The sequence below is a fragment of the Podarcis gaigeae genome, assembly GCF_964106915.1.
Source record: "Podarcis gaigeae genome assembly, chromosome: 10".
Taxonomy (NCBI): Eukaryota; Metazoa; Chordata; class Lepidosauria; order Squamata; family Lacertidae; genus Podarcis; species Podarcis gaigeae.
The window spans coordinates 17,016,631-17,043,552 of record NC_139686.1 but is presented as its reverse complement, the minus strand read 5'-3'; the positions used below and the strand labels follow the sequence as shown (position 1 = coordinate 17,043,552).

Below are 26,922 nucleotides of genomic sequence, written 5' to 3'. Positions count from 1 at the left end.
CATTCAAACAAACCACCCCTGCACAAAGCCAGAAGTGGCAGAGTCCCAGGAAAAGAACCCGGTTCTGCTCAGAGAATAAAACCAGAGCCAAGAGGAAGAAGCTCCTATCATTTCAGGGGGGAAGGGGACATGGGCAGACAGCTTCTGCTGAGCCCGCCACCTGAGAGTGAGTGAGTGTTCAGTGATGTAAATGGCAGGAGCAGGAAAGGGGAGGTTGCCAAGGGTGATTATGACCTTCCTCCCCTGCACTGTGATGCTCAATGGCACTCCCTGGGGGTGGCATGCATGGCTTGGGGTCCTTGGCACCCAGCTGCCTAGAGCGAGACAGCAGTGGGAACATCAACATCCACAGCTGCTGTTGCTAATCGGGAGCGAGAGTGAGCACTACCTGAGGCACCATGGTAAGGAAGTAAGGGGAGCTTCCTGCACATTGAAGGTACCAAGGGGAGAGAAGGTTTCCTCTGCTTCAGAACTATTGAAAGGGTAGAAGATCAAGGCAGTTTGACAATACAGGATTGATGTGGTGTAGATGTCAGGGTGTAGATCAGGGTTAGGGAACCGCCAAATCCTGCTGGGCTTTTAAGTCCATCCCTGACCATTGGCCCTGGTGGCTGGGACTGGTGGGTGTTAGAAGTCTAAGAAGATCAGGAACACCACAGGTTTCCCTTCCCTGATCTACACCCTGACATTTTATCCACCATCACATCAGTTCTGTGATGGCAAGGTTGATGCTGCAGCAGCCAGCTGTTCCAGGCAGGCCAGCAGCTGAATGACTTGAGTGCATTTGTATCCCACCCTTTCCTCCAAGGTGCCAAGGAGAAGCCCACAAGCAGGATTGGAGTGCAATAGCACTCCTGACTCATGTTTCCTAGAAACTAGTACAGTGGTACCTCGGGTTAAGAACTTAAATCGTTCCGGAGGTCTGTTGTTAACCTGAAACTGTTCTTAACCTGAAGCACCACTGTAGCTAATGGCGCCTCCAGCTGCCGCCGTGCCACCGCTGCACGATTTCTGTTCTCATCCTGAAGCAAAGTTCTTAACCCAAGGTACTATTTCTGGGTTAGCAGAGTCTGTAACCTGAAGCGTCTGTAACCCGAGGGAGCACTGTATAAGACCTCTGACATTGGGGATAGAAAATAGCCAGCATGTCTAGGAGCCACTGATAGCTTTATCCTACCTAAATTTATCTAACATTTTTAAGGCGTCATAGTTGGTAGCTATCACAACATCTAGTGAGTTCCATAGTTTAGCCATGTTCTTTTTTTCCATTAATTGAATTCTTTATTAAACATATTTTACAAAATTATACAGCAATATATTACAATTTGTATCCCATCCCATACCGCAAAAAAATTAAAAATACATTTTTTTAAAAAGACCTAAAATAGACTTCCGATTGTTCAAAACAAAAAACAAAAACTAAATTACACTTGTTCTCTTTTACAGTATCCTATTAATATATTATTTTCTTAAATCTTTTTGATAACAAAAAATAAATAAATAAATAAATAAAAACATTAAGTTTACATATATTGTCTGTACAATGCAAGACTCATTCAAGATCTGCCAGGAGGTTTTGCTGTCACAGTAGTTTTTCAGGTACTCCTTGAATATAATCCATTCTTGGTTTACTTTTTGCATCATGTTCTACAATGATGATAAATGAGAGAGAGCTGTCAAATATTGGTTAGGCTTTCAATCCCTCTCTGTTTTATTCAGACATTGCCAGTTGATGTTGACTGAAGCTTTCCCCTTGATTTTATTTATGCCAGCTGTCAGCAATGCACACTGTAGCAAAAAATGTCAACCACATAACTCTAATGGCATCTGAACTGGTCCAGAAAAAGATATTGGGGTTCAATATTGTTTATCTAGTGTGTGTGTTCGTGTGTGTGTGTGTTTGAAAACATCAATAAAAATTATCTAAAAGTTAAAAGTGATGGATAGCTTTATGTGCAGCAGCTGTGAAAAAGGTTAATTCCATGTTAGAGATCATAAGGAAAGCAAATGACAATAAAACTGCCAATATAGCAACAATACTGCTATACAAATCAATGGTACAACCACATTTGGAATACTGTGCACAGTTCTGATCACCACCCCTCCAAAAGGAGAATGTAGAAGGGAAATGTTAGGAAAGGGCCACCAAAGTGATCAATGGGATAGAGTAGATCCCCTATGAAGAAAGGCTACAGTGTTTGGAGCTTTTCATTTAGAGAAAAGGTGACTAAGGGCGGATTTACACACAGGAATAAAAACGCTATAAAGAAGTCAGAAATTAAATCGTTTTATAACAAAAGGGGGGGGGAAACCTATGTAAAAATCACATAGAAAATTTGTTTGCTCTCTGGCGCCATCTGGTGTTGCATGTTTATAACACTTTCAAAGTGTTGTTTTTTGACTAATGTAGTTGAGTCCTAAGTGGGGGATATAACAGAGGTATAAAAATTGCATGGTATGGAGAAAATGCATAGAAAGATGGTTCCACCCCCCCCCCGCGTCTCATAAAACCAGAACTTGGGTTATCTACTGCATTTTGAACGAACCAGCTGAAGTTTCCAAATCATCTTCAAGGGTAGCCCTGTGTAAAGAACGTTGCAATAACCCAATCTGGAAATTACCAAAGCACGCAATACAGTGGCCAGGTCATTTCTGTCCAAAAGGAACTAGAGCTGGAAAAGGGCACTCCAAGCCACGGAGGCCACTCCAGCGATAGTATTGAACCTAAAAGCACGCCCAAGCTGAGGACCTGCTCCTTCCAGGGGACTGCAAAGCTGTCCTGGCAGGCTGTCTCCCCACCTCCTTGACCTGAGAACTCGGAACACGCAGTACCTCTGTCTTTTCAGGATTCAGCCTCTATTTATTAGCTCACATCCAGCCCATCACTGCCTCCAAGCAGCAGTCTAACACCTCAATTGCCTCTCCAAATTCAGATGGGACAGATAGAGGAAGAGAGGTGACTCATGGGATCCCGTACAACTCTACAGTTCTTTGATTCTAAGACAATTCTGGTTCAGTGGTCCCAGCAGTGCCAAGCAACTGGGTCTAGCTACCATTTTAATTTGACTAAGTGCTTCAGAGTGACTCTGCAGCTGGATTGTTGTGGAAAATCAAACTTAAAATAAATAAACCCTTCCAAGCATATGCATGAAGCTACTTACAGGGTAAGGACATGGGTGGCGCTGTGGGTTAAACCACAGAGCCTAGGACTTGCCGATCAGAAGGTCAGCGGTTCAAATCCCCGTGACGGGGTGAGCTCCCATTGCTCGGTCCCAGCTCCTGCCAACTTAGCAGTTCGAAAGCATGTCAAAGTACAAGTAGATAAATAGGTACCGCTCCGGTGGGAAGGTAAACGGCATTTCTATGCGCTGCTCTGGTTCGCCAGAAGCGGCTTAGTCATGCTGGCCACAAGACCTGGAAGCTATACGCTGGCTCCCTCGGCCAATAAAGCGAGATGAGCGCTGCAACCCCAGAGCCGGCCACGACTGGACCTAATGGTCAGGGGTCCCTTTACCTTTACTTACTTACAGGGTGCAAAAAGGAATGCACCTGTCCCAAAAAGTCTGTGTCGTGTCTTCTGACTTCACCCTGTTCTCCATTCTGTAGCGTGAGTGCATCTCCATTCACGTTGGCCAGGCTGGAGTTCAGATCGGCAATGCATGCTGGGAACTCTTCTGCCTGGAGCATGGAATTCAGCCAGATGGCACCTTCGCGGAAAAGAACCATCCCAATAATGACGACTCCTTTGCTACGTTCTTCAGAGAGACTGGCAACGGGAAGCATGTGCCGCGAGCTATCATGGTGGACTTGGAGCAAACTGTAGTCGGTGAGCTAAGGCTGTCTCAGGTCGCATGAAATGCTTGTGAGGTCATATAGTGGCTCAGGGGGCCACATTTCCTCAATGGGCCTCAGGTTTCCAAATCCCGGAATATGCCTTAGGTGGGATAACCATTAATAGATGAATTTTCCATTCCATGTGTGTAGTCAAGCCCTACTGAATTGTTCAGCTGTAGGACATGGGTGGAGCTGTGGGTTAAACCACAGAGCCTAGGACTTTCCGATCAGAAGGTCGGCGGTTCGAATCCCTGTGACGGGGTGAACTCCCGTTGCTCGGTCCCTGCTCCTGTCAACCTAGCAGTTCGAAAGCACCTCAAAGTGCAAGTAGATAAATAGGTACCGCTCCGGTGGGAAGGTAAACGGCATTTCCGTGTCCTGCTCTGGTTTGCCAGAAGCGGCTTAGTCATGCTGGCCACATGACCCGGAAGCTGTACGCTGGCTCCCTCAGCCAGTAAAGCGAGATGAGCACCACAACCCCAGAGTCGGCCACGACTGGAACTAATGGTCAGGGGTCCCTTTACGTTTACTTTTAAGAAAACAAAAGTTGTTTTCTAATGGTATGAAGAATCAAGCTATTCAACTTTTTAAAGCCATAGCTTTCTATGCAATGCCCCAGCTAATAGATATTTCGGAACCTGTAGCCCAGCAGATGTTGTTGGACCATCTCAGCATCTCTAACCATTGACCATGCTGGCTGGGGCTGATGGGAGTTGGAGTGCAACAGGTTCCTCACCACTTAATTGAAATATCAGGCCATGGTTTTCTATCTAGATTCAGAGTTGGGTTGCCTTGTATTAAAATTCAGCTCCTTTTGGAAGGCCTTACGCTTCCTTTCCCCTTTCACAGATGAAGTGCGGGCTGGCACCTACCGTCAGCTTTTCCACCCGGAACAGCTGATCACTGGCAAGGAAGATGCAGCTAATAACTACGCCCGTGGTCACTACACCATCGGGAAGGACAGGATTGAGCTAGCACTGGATCGCATTCGAAAACTGGTAAGGCACAGCGGAACTGAAAGGATGTTTTGGTAGGCTACAATGTTATATTGAATGGCACTTCAAAGAGACCAGAAACGCATTGGCTGGGTCCCTGGAGAATCTGAGGTCCAAAGAAAAGAAGTTTCCCCTTTGGTCCACCTGAGTCAAACTCCACCCATCAGATATCTCTTTTAATTAGGAGATTGTCATAGCTATAATTTACTTGTTCATTCTAATGATTATGTAAGTCAATATATTATCTTATTTTACAATAGATATTTACCGTAGATTTATTGATTGAGATCTATGGGTATAGGACAATATGCATATTTAACAAAAATTAAAATAAAATAAATACACACAGAGAGACATGCACACAGAAACGCACTCATGCATATGTGTGGACACATACACCATCCATCCCTTTCTCCTAGCCACTTTCTGATTGGTTGAGAAAGGATGTGGAGAGGCCAATTTGTACCACACTAAGCAGACACCTGGGTGTTTCTTTAATTCAGATGGAGAAACACTTGTTTTATAGAATGACTAGATAAAATGGAGGGCCCTTTAATACAAGGACGGGGAAGCAGTGTTGAAGAATAGTGAGGTAGGAAATGGCTCCTAATATCAACATTGGCCAATTGCATGGAAAGAGAAATAAAGTTTCCGTCCTCTCCTAATGTTTTTGGTGCTGAATCTCCACCCTTCTGCCTGCCTACTTATACAGACCAAAATACTTTTCACAATGTACAGTCCTTCCTGGACTCTAACATTTCAGAACTCAGGAGGGGTATCTTATTTATGCAGGCTCGTTGGTGTAATAAAAAAGCTCTCTGCGTGTGTGAGGAAAGCACCTAAATGATGGTTCCCTTTACAGGCGGACACCTGTGCAGGGCTACAAGGATTCCTGATTTTCCACAGCTTCGGAGGAGGCACAGGTTCTGGCTTTACCTCCCTGCTGATGGAGCGCCTGTCTGTGGACTATGGCAAGAAGTCCAAACTGGAGTTTGCCATCTACCCAGCGCCCCAGGTTTCCACTGCGGTGGTGGAGCCCTACAATTCTATCCTGACCACCCACACCACCTTGGAGCATTCCGACTGCGCCTTCATGGTGGACAACGAGGCCATCTACGACATCTGCCGCCGCAATCTGGACATTGAGCGCCCCACGTACACCAACCTGAACCGCCTCATCAGCCAGATTGTCTCCTCCATCACCGCTTCCCTGCGTTTCGACGGCGCCCTCAACGTGGACTTGACTGAGTTCCAGACCAACCTGGTGCCTTACCCTCGCATCCACTTCCCCTTGGTGACCTACGCGCCCATCATCTCCTCCGAGAGGGCTTACCACGAGCAGCTCTCCGTGGCCGAAATCACCAGTTCCTGCTTTGAACCCAACAACCAGATGGTGAAATGCGACCCCCGCCATGGGAAGTACATGGCCTGCTGCATGCTCTACCGAGGTGATGTGGTGCCCAAAGACGTCAACGTAGCCATTGCTGCGATCAAGACCAAGAGGGCAATCCAGTTTGTGGACTGGTGCCCAACTGGCTTCAAGGTGAGGAGAGATTAATATTGGCATGAAATCTGGGTCCCAATGCAATCATTAAGGTTTACCAAGAGAGGAATCTGTGGGAAAGATTCAGAAAATGGCTTTTTCTGAACATCTGAAGCTTTTTAGTTTAGACTTTTTAGTTTTGTGGAGAAAAGGGATGCCATAGGAATTGCTGGTGAACATACCTGTGGTTTGGTGATTCCAGGAAAAGTCACACTCCATCCCATTCCCTATTGATATTTCCCATATAAAATAGAACTGCCTTGCAAACTATTTCACCATAGGTAAAGGTAAAGGGACCCCTGACCGTTAGGTCCAGTCGTGGACGACTCTGTGGTTGTGGCGCTCATCTCGCTTTATTGGCTGAGGGAGCCAGCGTATGGCTTCCAGGTCTTGTGGCCAGCATGACTAAGCCGCTTCTGGCGAACCAGAGCAGTGCATGGAAACACCATTTACCTTCCCACCGGAGCGGTACCTATTTATCTACTTGCACTTTGACGTGCTTTCGAACTGCTAAGTTGGCAGGAGTTGGGACCGAGTTGGCTGAGGGAGCTGGCATACAGCTTCTGGGTCATGGGGCCAGCATGACTAAGCCACTTCTAGCGAACCAGAGCAGCGCACGGAACTGCCGTTTACCTTCCAGCCAGAGCGGTACCCATTTATCTACTTGCACTGTGTGCTTTCGAACTGCTAGGTTGGCAGGAGCAGGGACCAAGCAACGGGAGCTCACCCCATCGTGGGGATTCGAACCGCCGACCTTCTGATCGGCAAGCCCTAGGCTCTGTGGTTTAACCCACAGCGCCACCCATTCACCATAGAGTTGCCAACAAATAGAGGGACATCACTCAGTTCCCATAGAGAATTATGATGGAAGGCATCAGTCTTTACCAGAAGTACAGGCAGTATGTCACCTCATTCTTATTCTGCCTCTATGGTTCCAATTTAAAGGTGGTTGCTTGAACTGATACCATTTATGTGTGTGTCTATATGCTTGCTTTCTCCCCTCTCCTTCTAATCCTACCAGGTTGGCATTAATTACCAGCCGCCAACTGTAACCCCTGGAGGAGATCTGGCCCAAGTCCAGCGCGCTGTCTGCATGCTCAGCAACACCACTGCCATTGCTGAAGCCTGGGCAAGGCTAAATCACAAGTTCGACCTGATGTTTGCCAAGAGAGCGTTTGTGCACTGGTATGTTGGTGAAGGCATGGAAGAAGGGGAGTTTGTAGAAGCTCGAGAGGACCTGTCCGCCCTGGAGAAGGACTATGAGGAAGTGGCAACTGACTCGTTTGAGTCGGTACTCGACAGCGAGGAAATCTAACAGTTTGCTCCTCTCTGTGCACCACATTGTCTCTTGTCTGTTTCTTCCCTTCCTTTGGGCCTTTGTAGACTTTGGGGGAGAAATTTCCCTTGGGGGTTCCACGTGGAGGCTCATGAAAAGTTTCCAGTGGGTCGGACTTTATTCAGTAACGCATTACAGGACAGAGTTAAAAGAGTTTGCGAGAGCTTTCTTTTAGAAAACACTATATACGAAAAATATGTTGTCTTAGCTGCTTCACCCTCTGGCCAACCACTTTCACTCCACCATGTTTTCACCCAACCACAGCCGTTTCTTTTACTCTACATGCAGAGCCCTCCTTGTACCTTATGCAGAGTTGTTTTTCACTCTAACAGTCAGTGTTAGGTGTCTCCTAACTGGTTCCTACCAGTTTTGTGGTCAGGCCACACTTTTGCATACATGATGACAGGCATTCCTTTTGCAGGGATTCCATGTCAACCTTTAAGACAAGCCTGTGTAATGTGGGCAGCCAGCATCATAATACAAGCCTATAGTGAGTCTTGAAATGGGTGAGCTGAAGAAAACTGGGCAGGGATTCAGCCTGTGTGAAATCAGCCTCCCCTGGCCAAAGGAGAGAATTGGGAGGCAGCCAAGGAAACCTCCTCCAATTGGGGGCCAGAGCAGGTCAGGTGACTCCTAAAAAAGGCTTCCACATCAGGAGCAACTAGGAGACCTGGGCTGCATATACACCATACATTTAAAGCATATGACTCCCCACAAAGGATCCTGGGAACTGTAGTTGATTAAAGGTGCTGATGGAAAATGTAGCTCTGTGAAAGGTAAACTGCAGTTCCCAGGATTCTTTTTTGGGTGGGGTGGGGTGGGTAGTGCAGCCATGTGGTTTAACTGTGTTTTAAATGTATGGTGTGTGTCTAACCCTGATTTTGTTGAAGACAAACTACTTTCTGAGTTCTGCTCTCAGCTGTACAGTGGTACCTCGGGTTACATACGCTTCAGGTTACATATGCTTCAGGTTACAGACTCCGCTAACCCAGAAATAGTACCTCGGGTTAAAAACTTTGCTTCAGGATGAGAACAGAAATCGTGCTCCGGGGCGCAGCAGCAGCGGGAGGTCCCATTAGCTAAAGTGGTACCTCAGGTTAAGAACAGTTTCAGGTTAAGAATGGACCCCCGGAACGAATTAAGTACTTAACCCGAGGTACCACTGTACACAGATGGGGTCTGGCAGCCTGGCCTCCTGGCTAAAGCACAATCCACCAAGTAATTATTCAGCACAGGTCAGTTTAAATACGGTAAGTAGGAGCCATTCAAGAGCAGCCGAACTGGTTCCATGTTTCTAGGGCCCCTTGGGCACAAGCTCTCAGAGAACTCCTTGCTTTCCTCCTGGCACCTCATTCTTTCTTGGCCTCACTCCTTTAAAACGAAGCAAGTCTTAAGCAATATGGCAACCCCAATTGTCAAAGGAAAATTATAAGAAATGTTGAACTTTTGAAATGATGATTGTTAAGTTGTGGGTGAACATATCAGGCGACACAGCGATTCTTCAAACAGCTCTTGTTTATTCAGAGGCCAGAACGAAACTGAGTGAAGGGCTCAGTCATCCTGCTTATATAGAGCTCCAGTACAATGTTACTGTAGTAACTTTCTAAAACTATCCAATCTCTGAACGTCACTTTCAATCCTTCATTTGCATAACTATCTACAGTATCCCCCTGCTGGCCCAGGGTGAGAACTTCAGTACATAACAATGATTGCCATTTCATCATAATTGAATGGAGACACCACTGCCCCACATTTCTAGTTAAACCCTGGGTCTCTACTGTAATCTCACTTCAGACTTCATTTTGGAGATTAAAAACGTAACCTTTTTGTATAGGCAAAGTAGATAAATAAATGATTTTTTTGCTATTGTAGCAATAGCCATAAGAATGTAAAAAGACGGATCAGGCCAGAGGCCCACCTCATCCCACATCCTGTTCTCACAGTGGCCAACCAGATAAGCCAATGGGAAGCCTGCAAGCAGGACCCAGGTGTCACAGCACTTTTGATTCCCAGCAAATGGTATCCAGGGGCAAATTGCCTTTGATAGTGGAGGCTGAAAAAGCCATCACAGCTAGTAGGCACTGAGAGCCTTATTTGTTTAAGAAATGTGAATTCTGTAGCATTTCAAACAACAAATTCATATATAAAACATAAAATTATGAGCCAAACACTGCACACGTTCTTAAAAGATTACAATTTTAAGACTGCAATTTGCTGGAATCTGTCTTTGCATGCAGGGGAAGTCCCTAACTCACTGAGGGTTTGAGACCCATTCAGCTATAATAACATATAATAAACAGAAGGCAGTGAATTATTCATGGAGAAATTCATTTACTCCAAATTTACTCCAAATGTCAGATAAAGTTTTCCATTTTTGAACTGTTGCATGACATGATCATTTGTCTTAATTTCTTCATTTACTCCATTGAACAAAGAAAGCAAAACCCTGATAATCTTCTTTATTTCTGCAAAAGTCTTTAACCAAAATTGCTGCACTCCCACCACAAATGGAAATAGGTACCCTTGTTCCCGCCTTCCCTCCGATACAAAGGAGAGGAGGTGGAAGTTATGTGGGGAAGCTTTATTGGAGTACAGTGGTACCTCGGGTTACATACACTTCAGGTTACATACGCTTCAGGTTACAGACTCCACTAACCCAGAAATAGTACCTCGGGTTAAGAACTTTGCTTCAGGATGAGAACAGAAATCGTGCTCTGGCAGCACGGCGGCGGCAGGAGGCCCCATTAGCTAAAGTGGTGCTTCAGGTTAAGAACAGTTTCAGGTTAAGAATGGACTTCCGGAACGAATTAAGTACTTAACCCGAGATAAGGTAAAGGTAAAGGTACCCCTGCCCGTATGGGCCAGTCTTGCCAGACTCTAGGGTTGTGCGCTCATCTCACTCTATAGGCTGGGAGCCAGCGCTGTTCGCAGACAGTTCCGGGTCACGTGGCCAGCGTGACAAGCTGCATCTGGTGAGCCAACGCAGCACACGGAACGCCGTTTACCTTCCCGCTGGTAAGCGGTCCCTATTTATCTACTTGCACCCGGGGGTGCTTTCGAACTGCTAGGTTGGCAGGCGCTGGGACCGAATGACAGGAGCGCACCCCGCTGCGGGGATTCGAACCGCCGACCATGCGATCGGCAAGTCCTAGGCACTGAGATTTTACCTGCAGCGCCACCTGCGTCTCTTAACCCGAGGTACCACTGTATAAATACGATGTGTGGTGCATTTTTAAAGCCAATTTGCATTTACTAGCAGAGAAATTTTCCAGAAGCATTTGGAAAGAGGTACCATATTTATATGCTTATGCTAGAAGCCTTCAAGGCAAGATGGATCAGCTGGAGTGCTTAGATTTCAATGAGGTCATAGATATGGCTGGCAGAAGAGAAACCTGGTGGAATGGAGAGAACCAGTTAGTAGCAGGAGGAGACAAATGGCACTTGCTTCACCAGCCACTTCCCAATTAACATCCATTGTTCACTCTCCATTACCAAGGGGTTAAACTGAATTTGAGACACATCTCCTAACCTCATGGGCTTCCACAGAAACTGGGAGAAACTAACCTATCATGGGGACCCCCAGCAGAAGAAACATTGCAGCCCCAGCAGAAAAAGTGTCCAGGCAAGTTAAACAGATCTGCAAAGTTTGGCAGCGGGTTAGGTTGAGAGTTTTTTTTTAATTTTTTTTCAAGTTTTCAACTTTTTAAAAACAACTCAAGGAGAACAACAAACCAAGAAATACAAAGAAACCAATAAATGGAACAACTTGCATATCTGTGGATCAATACATAAAACTGGAATTAATACCAACAGCGATTCTCAGATGATGTTATATTATCATAACATTGTCCAAATAGCTGCAATTATTTTCATGCTATAATGCTGAATGTCACTGTTAGATGCCTAGGTAATAAAGGACCACCAGGTGGCCTAAAAGGACTGTGGCCATTCTTTATCCTTCATTACTTGTAGTATATGGAGTGTAATTTTTTTCAGCTATAGTTACTGACCAGACATTGCTATACCATGCAGACAAGTTTAGGTTCAGAGATTTCCAGTGCCAGGTGACAAACTGCCCCTAGCCGCTACCAGCAGAAAGGGTTAGGCTGAGAGTTGTGACTGACCCAAGGCCAGTCTTCACAGCTTAGTTAGTGCAATAGAGCACATATAGGTTCAATTTTTAAGGGGACTTCACAGGCTCCATCTCTGCAGTCCCCTCTCTTCTTCACAGTACAGTACTTTTCTTTCGGTTCAAAGAGTTGCCTTTGCTGGGAACTCCTGGTATCATTTTATGTTCTGCTTCATTCCATCATATGACCCTGGAGACTGTAGTAACTGCCTTTAGTTACAGACACTTCAAGTTGTGCATGTTCTGGTTGCGTTCCACGCCAAACCCAGAAGTACCGGAACAGGTTACTTCCAGGTTTCGGCACTCGTGCATGCGCAAAAACACTAAATCGTGCTTTGTGCATGCGCACAAGCGCCAAATTGCAACCTGCGCATGCGCGGGCGCGGTGCTGCGGGTTGCGAACGCTGCGGGTTGTGAACATGCCTGCGCATCCACTGTATGTTTTTATATATGTTGGAAGCTGCCCAGAGTGGCTGTGGCAACCCAATAAGATGTGTGGGGCATAAATACTAAAACTATCGCTAAGGAATGGGACGTCCCTATTTTGATAGGAGAAATGTTGGAAGGTATGCTACCCATAGACATTGGCTCCTAAAGAGCCAGTGGAATGTATTCAATACCAGCCACTAGCCACTGAAGGCCATTAAAGAAGCAGTCAAGCTAGACAAAAACCCAGAGGACAGGATCTTAATCAGAAGTCTGTGTGACATGCTGGAAAACACACAAATGCACAGAGAGAGGAAGAGCAGTGCACTTGGGTTGCACCGTTGACTGTTTATCTGCCTCTATGTAGGAGCCTGGTGATGTAATCAGGCAAGGGCTGTGCGTGGTGGGAATTGTGACCTCTTTCCTCATCTGCTCTATGACACTGAAGGGCATGAGCAGGTGCTTGGTGCCAGTGGCACCTCTCCTCCTGCCTTACAGCTCAAAGTGATACAGCAGGAGTAGGAGAGAGACGGAGAGAACAGAAACGAAGCCTTCTAACTGTTCACCAAGAAGGGAAGTGAGAATCAGTCAGAGCATTATGGTAAGTAAGAGGGGATATGAGGAAACCACAGAACGAGGGGAAACGAGAGTCTCTCTGCTGCCACTTGCTCTGCTATGCAGCCGTGGCCATCAAGAGGCAAACTGAGATTTATTTCGGACGGGATAGCTTCTTCTGCAGCCCTTGGCTAGATTTCAATGTTTCTGGCGCAGACAGCAAGCTGGAAGAAGTCACCAGGACTGCATTCCTGTGCGTCTTCAGAGGGTGGGTGGGTAGAAAGTCCCACTCAAATCAGAAGGCATTACTTCTGAGTAAACCTGCTTAGGATTGCACTCTGAGTAGCTACATTTTCACCACGAAGGAAACTGAGACACTAAAACCTGGGGTGCTTGCCAATACGTTTCTATACCGAAATTAATCATGCTTTCCTGCCAATTCAGCTGCGGGGAGCAATGTCTAAAAAAATAGATGAAGTGTTTCATATTGTCTCCATTTTAGAGATGGGGCTGAAAGCAAGTGGCTTGCTGAGTCACACTCCTTGGCTATGGTGGGCTTGGGTTTCCAGGTCAAAGTCTCACAATCTTACCTTTGGGTGAGCTATGGATGCTCTAAAGCATTCTTTTTTGGCCGAGCCAGAAGTTGAACTAGGGCATTTCTATTATTGTTTTATTATCTATTAAATTTATCAGTTGCTTTTCTTGCTGCGGGTAACACAAAGTGCCTTTGCAAATAAATGCAATGTCTGTACACTAAGACCAGTCTCACACCAGTTTAATAGTCATGGCTCACAATCACATAATGTAAGTATAATGTCTCAGAAGGGGCAAGGGATTTCTTACAAAGTAGCAGAATTCTCAAGCCCCTTTCCTAAGATCATTTGGGCAAAGACGTGGTGATTAAATTGGTTTCCAGCTAGTTTAGATTTGCAGCCTAGAAGCTCCCTTGTGAACAATTACTATCGGAAAGGGCTGTAGCTCAGAGGTAGAGAGCTTGCTTTGTATTCAGAAGGACCGAACTTTAACTCTTGGCATCTCCAGGTGTGGCTGGAAAAAACCTCTGTCTGAAGCTCTGGAGAGGGCCTGCAAGTTAGTGTAGATGATGTTGAGCTGGGTGGATCTATGCTCAGACTTGGTAGAAGACTACTTTTTATATTGTCATATAGCTATGTTGCTTTGTTTGATGTTATCCCTCCTGGTAAGGCTAATTTTTAATCCCATCCAAATATTAACCAATTTAGATTGTGGTGTTTGTTTCATAGAATCATACAATCTTGGATCACAAGGGTCATCTAGTTGCAAGGATCTCAAGGGTCATCTAGTCCAACCCTTCAATGCAGGAACTTCAGCTAAAGCATCCATGACAGATGGCCATCTAACCTCTGTTTAAAAACCTCCAAGGAAGGAGAGTCTACCACCAATTGTGGGAGTCTGTTCCACTGCTGAACAGCTCTTACTGTCAGTAAGTTGTTCCTGATGTTCTTGCAACTTGAAGCCATTGGTTCGAGTTCTACCCTCCAGAGCAGGAGAAAACAAGCATGCTCCCTCCTCTATGTGACCACCCTTGAGATATTTGAAGATGGCTATCATATCTTCTCAGTCTCCTCTTTTCCAGGCTAAACATACCCAGCTCCTTCAAGCATTCCTCATACGGCTTAGTTTTCGGACCCTTGATCATGTTGGTTGCCCTCCTCTGCACACATTCTAACTTGTCAACATCCTTCTTAAATTGTGGTGCCCAGAACCGGACACAGTATTCCAAGTGTAGTCTGACCAAGGCAGAATAGAATGGTACTATTAATTCCCTTGATCTGGACACTATACTTCTGTTGATGCAGCCTAGAATAGCATAGCTTTTTTTGGTTGCTGTATCACATGGTTGACTTATGTTAAGCTTGTGGTCCACCAAAATGAAACAATTAGCTACTCAGAGCTAACAGCCACCGGTCAAACATGTGCATCTTGTAGTCATGAGAATCTTGTTGATATATTATTTTCTTGTTGATACTATATTTGGAAGGGACCATAGTTCAGTGGTAGAGTGAAAGAGAGTTCTGGACTCAACCAGTGGCAGACATTGGGGTCTCAAATTTTAGCAGCGTCCTGTGTGACACCCAAATTTGGTGGCCTCTCGCCTTCTAAGGCGACCCAGTGCAACCAAACCAGTTGCGCTTCCCTAAATTCACCTCTGGACTCAACCCCTGGCATTGCTAGATAGGGCTGGGAAGAGTCTCTGAACCCCTGGAAAACCACTGCCAGTCAATGTCAATAATACTGGCCTCAAGAGACTAATGGTCTGACTCAATATAAGGCAGTTTTCTATGTTCTGATGTAATCCAAAGCTTAAAGATGAGCTTATACCTCTTCTCTCACCTGAGACATTTTCTAGCCAACAGCATAGCCACGTGCACTCTAATGTATTCTTCAACTTGTGTTCAGGTAAGAACAGCCAAATTTGCATGAATAAACTTACCTTGGGAAAGGAAATCAGATTCGCGTTTCTGAAATAATTCACTTAGCAAGACTAAGGTCAACGGAATTTTGCCCGTCTAGGACATCCCCATTGGCTCTGACCTCTGACCTGGAAGCATTTTTCTTGGCTCCCCATGGGCAGCCTATTGGACACACACATAGTTCATAATTTGAGAACCAGAGACCTCTGTTTGCTCTTTTGCAAACAATGCATTACTCCCTCCAGTCTATAGGAGTTTGAAAGATACCCTCTCATCTATTTATGACATCAGACACCTGACAATGATTGGCTTCTGTCATCAGAAGGTCTTGGCTTCACTGAAAGGTTGCCAAGAAAAGAGATGGATCTTGGGCGTTACAAACTCACAAATACAAACCTTATAGGATCACCCACACCTATATATGCAGTAGTTGGAGAGTTGGAGAGTCTTTCCTTGAGAATCCTTAAAGTATCAGAAACTGACTCCACATCAACTCAGAGCAGGGCTTTTGATGTAGCTACCCCTTGATTTGTGGAACAGTATCCCTGTTGTGATATGATAGGTAACCACTATTTGTGGGTTCCAGAATAATTGTAGACATTTTAATTTGTTTTGATAAGCTTTTCCAGCAGCATGACAATGATTTTAGTCTCTGCCTTGGGTGTTTCTTTGTATTGCTTTTAAATCTTTTTTTGTTTGTTTTTTTGTTCCTTTATTGACTGGCTGAAAATCATGCTTTCCCAAAAGCTCGGACTTTTTGCTACAAGGAATGTGACAGGAAAAGACACTGGAAAGTGTAGGATAACACTTGCTTTGATGCAAACAAATCAGGAGAAATATTCAGTAAACTGGTGATCTGGACGTGACCTTAGAGAACAGCATATTATTGTTTGAGGCAATCAATACATCAAACAGCTTTCACATTTCTTTTCCAGAGTACTGTACTAACCAGGCATTCATGGGGAGACTCTAGGACATTAGTGTGGCTTTAGTATTTAAAGAATATGCCTTCCTCCAAAGGCTATTGGGAGCTGCAGTTTATGCCTCACAGAACTACAATTGCCAGCTTTAAATGTATGGTGTATGTGCAGTCTAAGATGGCGTAATTGCTGTGTAGAAGAGGGGTTTTCAGCAGGTGAAATTCCTTATTCTGTACACCTATCAAAGGTGCAGGGAAGTCTTGTCTTCTTTTCCACCTGGCCACCCTAAATTATTAGGGAAGCAAGGGTTTATTATTAATGGTGTTTCTGTCCTTGATAACAAAATTTCCCCAATTTGTGAGAATCAATGCTACTTTCTGGATCAGAAAGTATTTCTGGAGGGGCACAAGCTGCTGTTCTTGGCACCAGAAAGGAGTTAAGAAATCAGAAGGCTCTGCGCCCTTCTTAAGTTACACCCGGTGGAGAAATAGCATCAAGCTGCATCAGGTCCCAGTCAGGAATAAAAATAAACTCACTTGGCACACAGTATCCTTTCAAGATCTATCAAAATCCATATGGGATCAAGAGTGTTCTTTGTACACCTGTACAGTGTTTGTAAATGGACACAGCCAGAGAATGAGGAGCCCATTTTGGAATGTGCAAACTTTTGCCATATTGCCAGACCGAATAATGCTTTTGTGGCAAACTTTTTCATGTGCTGGCTTTGCTCCGGTTCCATAATGTCTAGCTTGCATTTGTCAGATGAGAATGGATACAGATTTGCTTCTGTATTATTGAAATAAATAGTCATTGTAGTATGAATTCAGAAAATTTTTAATGAAGATTTATGATGATTATTAATAATAATAATTATATTAAGTTTAGAAACTGAAGTTCTACCAATATGTATCTGTCAATATATTGGGATATAATCAATTACAAATTAATTAGATAGCAACAACTGCACAGATAGTGAAAAAAATAATTATTAAAGGATACTGTGTTCTTACAAGCTTGTCATGACTTCGTTAATAATAAGAGTATTAATGGTGAACAAGATTTTCTGAAAGACAGTATGTCCGCCATATCTGATCAATATGCAATGTTGAGTTATAGGGGAATATTTCCTGTGTTCTACAGCACTGGATGGGTGAAAGTCATTTGGGATCTACTGGTGATTTGCCATAGTTGGCAAGAGTTTGTGACTCCCAATTGGTGGTTCTTCTTCTTTTAAATGAGGTTGATGAAATGAATAAAGTTGGAAGGGTAGGGATGGCACCAGGAATATAATTTTGTGTTGAAGAACTGTGAGCAATGGTGGCTGATGCTTGTTGGGACTGGTGGGGTCCAAAGCAGAGAACCTAACAGCGGGTTCAGCAATGAAAAGCGGAGACAAATAATTCTAGTCTTACCCTCCTTCTGGTTGAGCCCTGTAAGGCAAAATTGAGACTAAAAGGGAGGAAGCTGATAGGAAGATCTGTCCCTGGACCTGAGGGAATGGGCAGACCCACATGTGTGCTCTTGTTCTACTGACCTTTGCTCTGTTGTCCCCCTTCTTCCACAGCGTGAGTGTATCTCTGTACATGTTGGGCAAGCTGGAGTTCAAATTGGCAATGCATGCTGGGAGCTTTTCTGCTTAGAACATGGCATCCACCCAGATGGAACTTTCCAGGACAAAGCCAACAAATTTAATGATGACGATTCTTTTACCACATTCTTCAGCGAAACTCGCACAGGAAAACACGTGCCGCGGGCTGTCATGGTGGACCTAGAACCCACTGTAGTAGGTCAGTGGAATAACTAGCAGTAGCAAATGCAAATGAGACCGCTTAATGTATAACAGTGCTGGGGACCAACGTAGAGTGACTTGATGTGAGTACAAACAGGGTTCCTTCACTTTTAACAGTTGAACTGAAGAAACTTGGTGCCATGCAAACATGGGTGTGTGTGTGTGTGTGATATCTTTCAGAAGTCCTCCTAACGCAATTATAAAGGCACATTATAAAGATCTATTGTGCTATCCGGAGGTCTTCTGTTCTCCAGCAGAAGCCTGCTATGAGGCTGTTGCATATACTGGATTCGTTCATATTCCCTTGTGGGTGTCAGCTGCATCCCATTGCTGACAGAGAGGGGGAGAGCGTGGAGAGACAGGAGGAGGTAATTAGGCAGGAATGTGGAAAGAGGGAGGAGCAGCCTAGTTGCAGTAAAAGCCTGAGCTCCGAGAACAAGGAGAAGGAAGGGGGGAGTTCAAGGGAGAAGACACAGACTGACAGTTTAAGCTCAGACTCAGAGGGAGGGCCACCGGAAATAGCCCATTCCATGATGCGCAGGCGAGCAAGAATTAATGAGAGGCATGAACAGGAAAGGAATAAAAAGTGGGGCTTTAAATAGGGGAAGAGGAAGGGGCGGAACTCAGACTTGGCAACGGCTAATTTGGAAGCAGACCCTGAGTGACTGAGCTCCAGAGTGATTTGTATGTTTTGAGCAATAAACTTGAGTTAATTGCTGCTGGAGTTGTCTCGCTTTTGTGGGAGAGACCCAACCATTACAATGGGTCATTAGTCATTAGTCAACCTTGCACAAGGTTGGGCACAAAGAGCTTATCTTGCTTGTTGCAGAGTGTATAAAACATTGGTGCACCAAGATCTATTTTCAAGGATTTGTGATTTGCCTCCCATAAATGTTGAAAGCTGCATGTCCTTGGTTCAGGTAGCATATCTCTCTTAGTGTGTGTGTTTATGTATGATAACATTTCTTTGTGAACATTTCTTGCTATGTGTTCTGAGAAAAACACAACTATTTGCCACAAAGGAAGAGCAGCTCATGCCATCTTCTGTTTGCTCCCACATGCATGCACACCCACACCCCAAGCAACAGCTGCATACAACATAGTTATCAGAAGAAGCATCAGCTCAGGAGCTTCATTTGGCATAGCAATGGCTGTCTTGTGCTACACCATCAACATTAATCTTGCTGTTCCCTGCCCTACTCTGAACCAGCAGGGATTATCTTGGGTGTTGACGCAGCCCCTGTTTGGCTTGTAAGCATCATGCACAAGTATGCCTCTGTGGAAAAATGCTGGATATGCTTGTTTCTGTTTAGTTTGTTTAGTTCCACTTAGTGCTTTGAAAAAGATCCATGCCCTCTGTTGTACATCACAGCCAGGGTTCAAGGCCTTGCACAATAATAACCGTGTTTAAATACTGTTTAGCAGTAGCTGCTTGGTGACATGTTCTGAATGCAGGGGCTGGGGAGACAATCATTTTTAATATTGATGGACAGGGCTTGGATCAGGTAAATTCATTTTAATTTCGCTAGTTAACTGCACATTCTTTACTGACGGAAACCTCTGCAGGGCGGACTTTGGTAATTTGGTCCCCTGAGCAAGGACAAAATTTGACACCACCCACACTAAATATTTCAATTTTCCCCACATGAATTCCTTTTGGTATAGTTGCTTTTTTATGGATCTTCTCAGTAGGTACCGATATAAATATAGGTATCAACATCACTATTAATGTACGTCCCCCTTGCCTTGGCACCCAATGCGGAAACCTGCCCATAGCACCCTAAATCTGGCGCTGACCTGCAACCAAGAAGACCCTTCTATTTCCCAGGCTAATTTACCCGATCCATCCTCTGTCCCTACATATTACGTGCAGTTCTCTCTCTCTCTCTCTCTCTCTCTCTCTCTCTCTCTCTCTCTCCCTCCACTTTTGGGAGTTGTTACCAAGCAGCTACTGCTAAACAGGCCTGCAACGTGGGAACAGCACAAGGCCTCGAACCCCAGAAGTCCCACTCTGACATCAACAGGAGCCACCAATCCTTTCTCAAAGCACACAAAACATAAAACACACACCCAGCATTCCTCCACAGACCCGACACTCCACAAAATTCTGTTCAGAATCGCAGAGAAAGCCAGAATAATTTAATAATTTTAAAGTTCATCTGGCGTACAACAAAGACGGCATCCTATATAAGGTATTCAGTTGGCACATATCAGCATTAAAGAAACATGTCCACAACAAACTCTGACCACGCTCTGCTTACTTTCCTTAACAGATGAAGTGCGGGCTGGAGCTTACCGCCAGCTTTTCCACCCAGAGCAGCTGATCGCTGGCAAGGAAGACGCCGCCAATAACTATGCCCGTGGCCACTACACCATTGGCAAGGAGAGCATTGACATAGTACTAGATCGCATTCGCAAGCTGGTAGGTAGAAGGTTGCCAATGGAAAGTGATATGCGGTTTGGGAGCAGGATGAGGCAGAAATCTGGAGGGCTATAATTTTTTCTTTCATTCTCAGAAGTTAGGTCCATAGTGGACAGAGGCTGGATGTTTAATTATTCAGAGATCAGTGGTTTTCCAAAATTAGGAAATATTTCCTCAATAACTGTGAGGAAATATTTTCCACACCACCTTCTTGGCCAAGGAACCTCTGCATGCTTGCCACATACTTCCTGTGCTGAAGGAAATCCTGGGGCATATTCTAAGGAACCTATGAAGACACTGGCCAACCCTGTTGGACCTATAGCAGAGTCAATGAAACTTACTTCTTCCTCTACTTAGCTTGTTTGGTGGGCTTCTTGTTCGGGCTGGGGAAAGCTGATTTATTTAATTTAAAATACTTAGAAACCTCTTCATATTTAAAAATCTCAAAGCATTATATAAAAGGATGAAAATCTCACAGCACATAATAAAATGGGGGGGGCGGTCCACTGTCCCTCAGACCTTGTGGGGGGCTGGACTATGTTTTTGGGGTGGGAAATGAATGAATTCCTATGCCCCACAAATAAACCAGAGATACAATTTAAATAAAAGGACACATTCTACTCATGTAAAAACATGCTGGTTGCTGGACTGTCCACGGGCCAGATTCAGAAGGCAATTGGGCTGGATCCGGCCCCTGGGCCTTAGTTTGCCTACCCATGCTGCATACCATGTTTCCAAGGTGAGGATGTTCCATGCGGCAGGTGCCATCACACTAAAAGCCCTACTCAGGATAGCTACAAAATGGATTTCATATACAGATGATTGGATATTCATGCCCCAGGAGATTACACCATTGTCCAGGCTGTGAATCAATCAATCAATCAAATTTCTATACTGTTCTTCATCCGAGGATCAGTGTGGTGGCACTTCATCCCTGCCCATCCCTGCCTCACAACACCACTGGTTAACCCCTAATTATTATTCATTATGTTTCCTTTTCCAGACTGACGCCTGTTCTGGGCTACAAGGATTCCTGATTTTCCACAGCTTCGGAGGAGGCACGGGTTCTGGCTTTACCTCCCTGCTGATGGAGCGCCTGTCTGTGGACTATGGCAAGAAGTCCAAACTGGAGTTTGCCATCTACCCAGCGCCCCAGGTTTCCACTGCGGTGGTGGAGCCCTACAATTCTATCCTGACCACCCACACCACCTTGGAGCATTCCGACTGCGCCTTCATGGTGGACAACGAGGCCATCTACGACATCTGCCGCCGCAATCTGGACATTGAGCGCCCCACGTACACCAACCTGAACCGCCTCATCAGCCAGATTGTCTCCTCCATCACCGCTTCCCTGCGTTTCGACGGCGCCCTCAACGTGGACTTGACTGAGTTCCAGACCAACCTGGTGCCTTACCCTCGCATCCACTTCCCCTTGGTGACCTACGCGCCCATCATCTCCTCCGAGAGGGCTTACCACGAGCAGCTCTCCGTGGCCGAAATCACCAGTTCCTGCTTTGAACCCAACAACCAGATGGTGAAATGCGACCCCCGCCATGGGAAGTACATGGCCTGCTGCATGCTCTACCGAGGTGATGTGGTGCCCAAAGACGTCAACGTAGCCATTGCTGCGATCAAGACCAAGAGGACAATCCAGTTTGTGGACTGGTGCCCAACTGGCTTCAAGGTGAGAAGGGACAAGCAGGTGCTCTCTTTTGTAGGACTAAAACCTTAACACCGACAATGATGATGATAATAATAATAATAATAACAATTATTATTATTATTATTATTATTATTATTATTATTATTATTATTATTTTGTGGGTGAACATATCAGACGACGCAGCGATTCTTTAAACAGCTCTTGTTTATTCACAGGCTAGAACAGAACTGAACTGAAGGGTTCAGCCAGCCTGCTTATATAGAGGTCCACTAGAATGCAACAGTTACCATTTTCCGTAACTATCCAATCACTGAACGTAACTTTCAATCCCTTATTTGCATATGTGGACCTGAGTGAAAACTATCTACTGTATTCCCCTGCTGGCCCAGGGTGAGAACTTCAGTACATAACACCAATAATAATAATAATAATAATAATAATAATAATAATAATGGTGACAAAAGTGTTGTTTGTATGTGCTGCAGTCATACCAAGAGTAATTTTTTGAGTGGACCCTTGTGGCTGGGAACTGCATTTGGAGGACTAATTTTGCCCCTCTCCACCTCTCTGCTCAGTCCTCTAAGGGCAATTTTGAGATCAAGGAGGAGGAAGCTGACAGGCGCAGCCACCCCTACCCCACTCCAGGCTGATTTCAAGTTGGAATGCTGGCAGATGGGTTAGAGGTCCATTCACCTGAACTGTCCAGCCTCCCCCATCCCGGTCTTCTTGGAAGAGTTTGCGGGGGGAGCACGTGCACGCCTAGCATGGAGAAGGGCCATATCTCTATGGCAGAGCATCTGGTATGCACACACAAGGTCCTTGATTCAATTCCAAGCATGTCCAGGTTAGGCTGGGAAATGCTGCCAGCCAGTGTACGCAATAGTAGATGGACCAATCGTCTGACTCCGTCTCCGGCAGTTTCCTATGTCATTATTAGTATAGTGGTACCTCGGGTTAAGAACTTAATTTGTTCTGGAGGTCCGTTCTTAATCTGAAACTATTCTGAACCTGAAGCACCACTTTAGCTAATGGGGCCTCCCGCTGTTGCTGCACGATTTCTGTTCTCATCCTGAAGCAAAGTTCTTAACCCGAGGTACTATTTCTGGGTTAGTGGAGTCTGTAACCTGAAGTGCCTGTAACCTGAAGCATCTGTAACCCAAGGTACCACTGTATGACTATTTAAAAAATTTTATACCATCAAACCTTGGTTGTCAAACACCCTGGAACTTGTATGTTTTTGGCTTCCAAACGCCGCAAACCTGAAAGTGAGTGTTCCGGTTTGCGAACGTTCTTTTGGAACCTGAATGTCCGATGGGGCTTCCTGCAGCCAATCAGAGGTTTTCAAACATTTTGGCAGTCAAACGGACTTTTGGAACGGATTCTGTTCGACTTTCCAAGGTATGACTGTACTGCTTTCATCAACAGATCTCGGAGCAGTTCACAACATAAAATGACAATATAAAACCTCAAAATACATAGTAAAAAACAAGAACCACAACAAACCAACCCCCCTCCCACTCATACGTACAGTGGTACCTCGGGTTAAGAACTTAATTCGTTCTGGAGGTCCGTTCTTAACCTGAAACTGTTCTTAACCTGAAGCACCACTTTAGCTAATGGGGCCTCCCGCTGCCGCTGTGCAATTTCTGTTCTCATCCTAAAGCAAAATTCTTAACCCAAGGTATTATTTCTGGGTTAGCAGAGTCTGTAACCTGAAACGTCTGTAACCTGAAGCGTATATAACCTGAGGTACTACTGTATATGCAGTCCTCATCAGCTAATTTTTTTTAGGGGGTTCATGGCTGATTTTAAATGCAATGCACTTCTGCATATCCCAGGCACAGTGAAACCTTAGTTCTGTTTGTAGCTGTTCCCACTCTGCTTCCCCCGGAGAGGATTAAGCTTGCTATTTGAGGGAATGATGACAATGGGGCAGTATCAACTGAGGCGTTCCGCTTCCCACGCTTAAATTTCTGTCTGTACAGTTGCCTTTTCTTCCCTCCTCTTGGTTTCCAGGTTGGCATCAATTACCAGCCGCCGACCATCGTTCCCGGGGGTGACCTGGCTCAAGTGCAGCGTGCCGTCTGCATGCTCAGCAACACCACTGCCATTGCCGAGGCCTGGGCGAGGCTGGACCACAAGTTTGATCTGATGTACGCCAAGCGAGCTTTTGTGCACTGGTATGTTGGTGAGGGCATGGAGGAAGGAGAGTTTGCGGAGGCCCGGGAAGATTTAGCTGCGCTGGAGAAAGATTACGAGGAAGTTGGAACAGACTCCTTTGAAGAAGAAAATGAAGGGGAAGAGTATTAAAAATGGTGGTCCGGGCAGCTGTTCATTACACTGGGGATACAGCTCACCAAACGCTTTGCTGCACAGCAGCTTCTGATCATTTCATGGGGGGTGGATGGAGGAATGGACAGTGGAAGGGTTTGGTGGATTGGACCCTGTGCCTACTCCTGCAGCATATATAAAAAATAGACCATCCATCTGCAAAAAAAAAAAAAAAAACAATTTCCAGTGACTTCCTTTCTTTATTATGCCTTATATTGTGAGGGGGAGGAAGTACAGTGGTGCCTCGCAAGACGAAATTAATCCGTTCCGCAAGTCTCTTCGTCTTGCGGTTTTTTCGTCTTGCGAAGCACGGCTATTAGTGGCTTAGCGGCTATTAGCGGCTATTAACGGCTTAGCGGTTTTAAGAAAAAGGAAACAAACTCGCAAGAACTCGCAAGACGTTTCGTCTTGCGAAGCAAGCCCATAGGGAAATTCGTCTTGCGGAACGACTCAAAAAACGGAAAACCCTTTCGTCTTGCGCGTTTTTCGTCTTGCGAGGCTTTCATCTTGCGAGGTACCACTGTATTCTGCTCCTTTCTTAAAGCAGTCCAAGAAAAAAAAAGCCAGATAGTACCCGTTAGTACCAGTACGGCACGAGTGACACAGGACTCAGGGGCTGTTGCAACATCCCTGGTTAGGATTTATGCTTCAACTGTCCTACATTCCAGGTTCATAGCCAGAAATTCTGAAGTGAGGAGGCTGAATGCAGTAGGGAATCATTGCAACAGATGAAACACAAGTAGTCTAAAAGATCTGGAATACATTAGTCTGCGTTATTTCTTTGTAAGCAATTGGGTAAAATATTGGCTACGCACCTGCTTATAACTCGACAAAAAAGGCTACAAAGTTGAATTTTAAAAGGAAGAAAGAACATTCAACATTCTGGAAGGGGGCATGGAATATCTCCAAGTGGGCTAGGCTCCTATAGTCCTGCCTTCTTCATCTTTTTTACCCTTGCCTTATAGCTACAGTGAGGGATGCGGGTGGCACTGTGGGTTAAACCACAGAGCCTAGGACTTACTGATCAGAAGGTCGCGGTTTGAATCCCCGCGACGGCGTGAGCTCCCATTGTTCGTTCCCTGCTCCTGCCAACTTAGCAGTTCGAAAGCACCCCAAAGTGCAAGTAGATTAATATGTACTGCTCCAGTGGGAAGGTAAACAGCATTTCCAAGCGCTGCTCTGGTTCACCAGAAGCAGCTTAGTCATGCTGGCCACATGACCCGGAAGCTGTACGCCAGCTCCCTCGGCCAATAAAGCGAGATGAGCGCTGCAACCCCAGAGTCGGTCACGACTGGACCTAATGGTCAGGGGTCCCTTTACTTTTACCTTTATAGCTACAGCAGTAGACAGTCCGATTTTCTGATACTTGTTCCAGGTAAAACATTTCCCTCATTTTATCCTCTGGAGATATGTCAGGGATGCCTTTAAAAAGTTTTATTATTATGCACTCGCATGTGCTAGGCTTGTGTGCATTTCAGCCCCCTCCTCGTTCCAGGTGACCTGTTTATTGAGCCTTCTTCCTGATTTGTTTGCACCCACTTTGCAAGGAGGTTAGAAGACCTTGACCATTTATTGAGCATTCATTCTGATTTGTTTGTGGGTGGTCTCATAACATTGCATCAACAAAGTGTTACTCCACCTTTAAGTGCATTTCCCCATCCTTTTTACCAAAAATAAAAATAAAAATCCATTTTTGGGGGGAGAAACAAGTACTGTTGAATGTACATAAGTAAAATCTTCTATCATTTCAATGCCTTTCTACATAAAAAGTGACGTTGTTGTTACCATAAAGTAATGTTGTTAATCATAAAATATATATCGTAAGTATATTTAAATACATATAATGTTACACAAGAATGTCTTGTTTAATTTTCTAACTTAGTGAGGCAATCAGTCCCAGAGAACTCAGCTCGATGGGCTATTTGTAATTAAATAAGATAATTTCATTGAGTTTACTAAGTAATTAAGATCCCAGAAAAAAATCAATCAAATCAGATATTTCCCAGTTTAAACTAATCCCAGAAATTACTTAATTTAATGTCTCTTCAAGCAACATATGTGGATTTTCACATTTCACATTCTTTTCTTCCAGTAAGAATTTGACATTTTTTTAAAAAAAACCCCAAATCTATTATCCTGTTGTCAACCTAATTATGTTTGTTTTATCAGACCTTAGCAAATTTTCTAATTCAGGAGGGTCTGCTTTTCTCCTCATCACTGACATACAGCGGTATGAGTTACTGTTAGACGATTAATGATCATTCTTGAGGAAATTATTACATTTCTGTTGCTAACAATACTTAGAATACACAGATACATTTGACCCTTGTGACACATTTATTATGGCACAACTATTCATGGGCCACAGCTAGGGGTGTTGTCAGTTTCATTTTCTCTCAATTTGTAAACCCCCCCCACTTGCTAAGTTCAGTTCTCCACATTTCTGCATTAGTTCCTTAAAAAAGGACTTGTGAAAATTTATCAGCATTTTAGTGCAAATTTATCCTAATATACATGTATTTGCAA

General features: G+C 44.7%; 2 protein-coding genes across 2 annotated transcripts in view; both read left to right on the top strand.

Annotated features, from left to right (window-relative positions):
• Positions 1-26,922, top strand: part of LOC310826186 (tigger transposable element-derived protein 1-like) — a 1,677,490-nt gene that overhangs the window by 1,101,449 nt on the left and 549,119 nt on the right. The window lies entirely within an intron of this gene.
• Positions 245-24,507, top strand: TUBA8 (tubulin alpha 8). The gene is made up of 9 exons (XM_083699670.1): positions 245-401; positions 3,607-3,826; positions 4,684-4,832; positions 5,692-6,372; positions 7,394-7,684; positions 17,756-17,978; positions 20,254-20,402; positions 21,406-22,086; positions 24,082-24,507. The coding sequence occupies exons 1-9, from the start codon at positions 399-401 to the stop codon at positions 24,373-24,375; spliced, it is 2,691 nt and encodes an 896-aa protein (XP_083555796.1). The 5' UTR covers positions 245-398; the 3' UTR covers positions 24,376-24,507.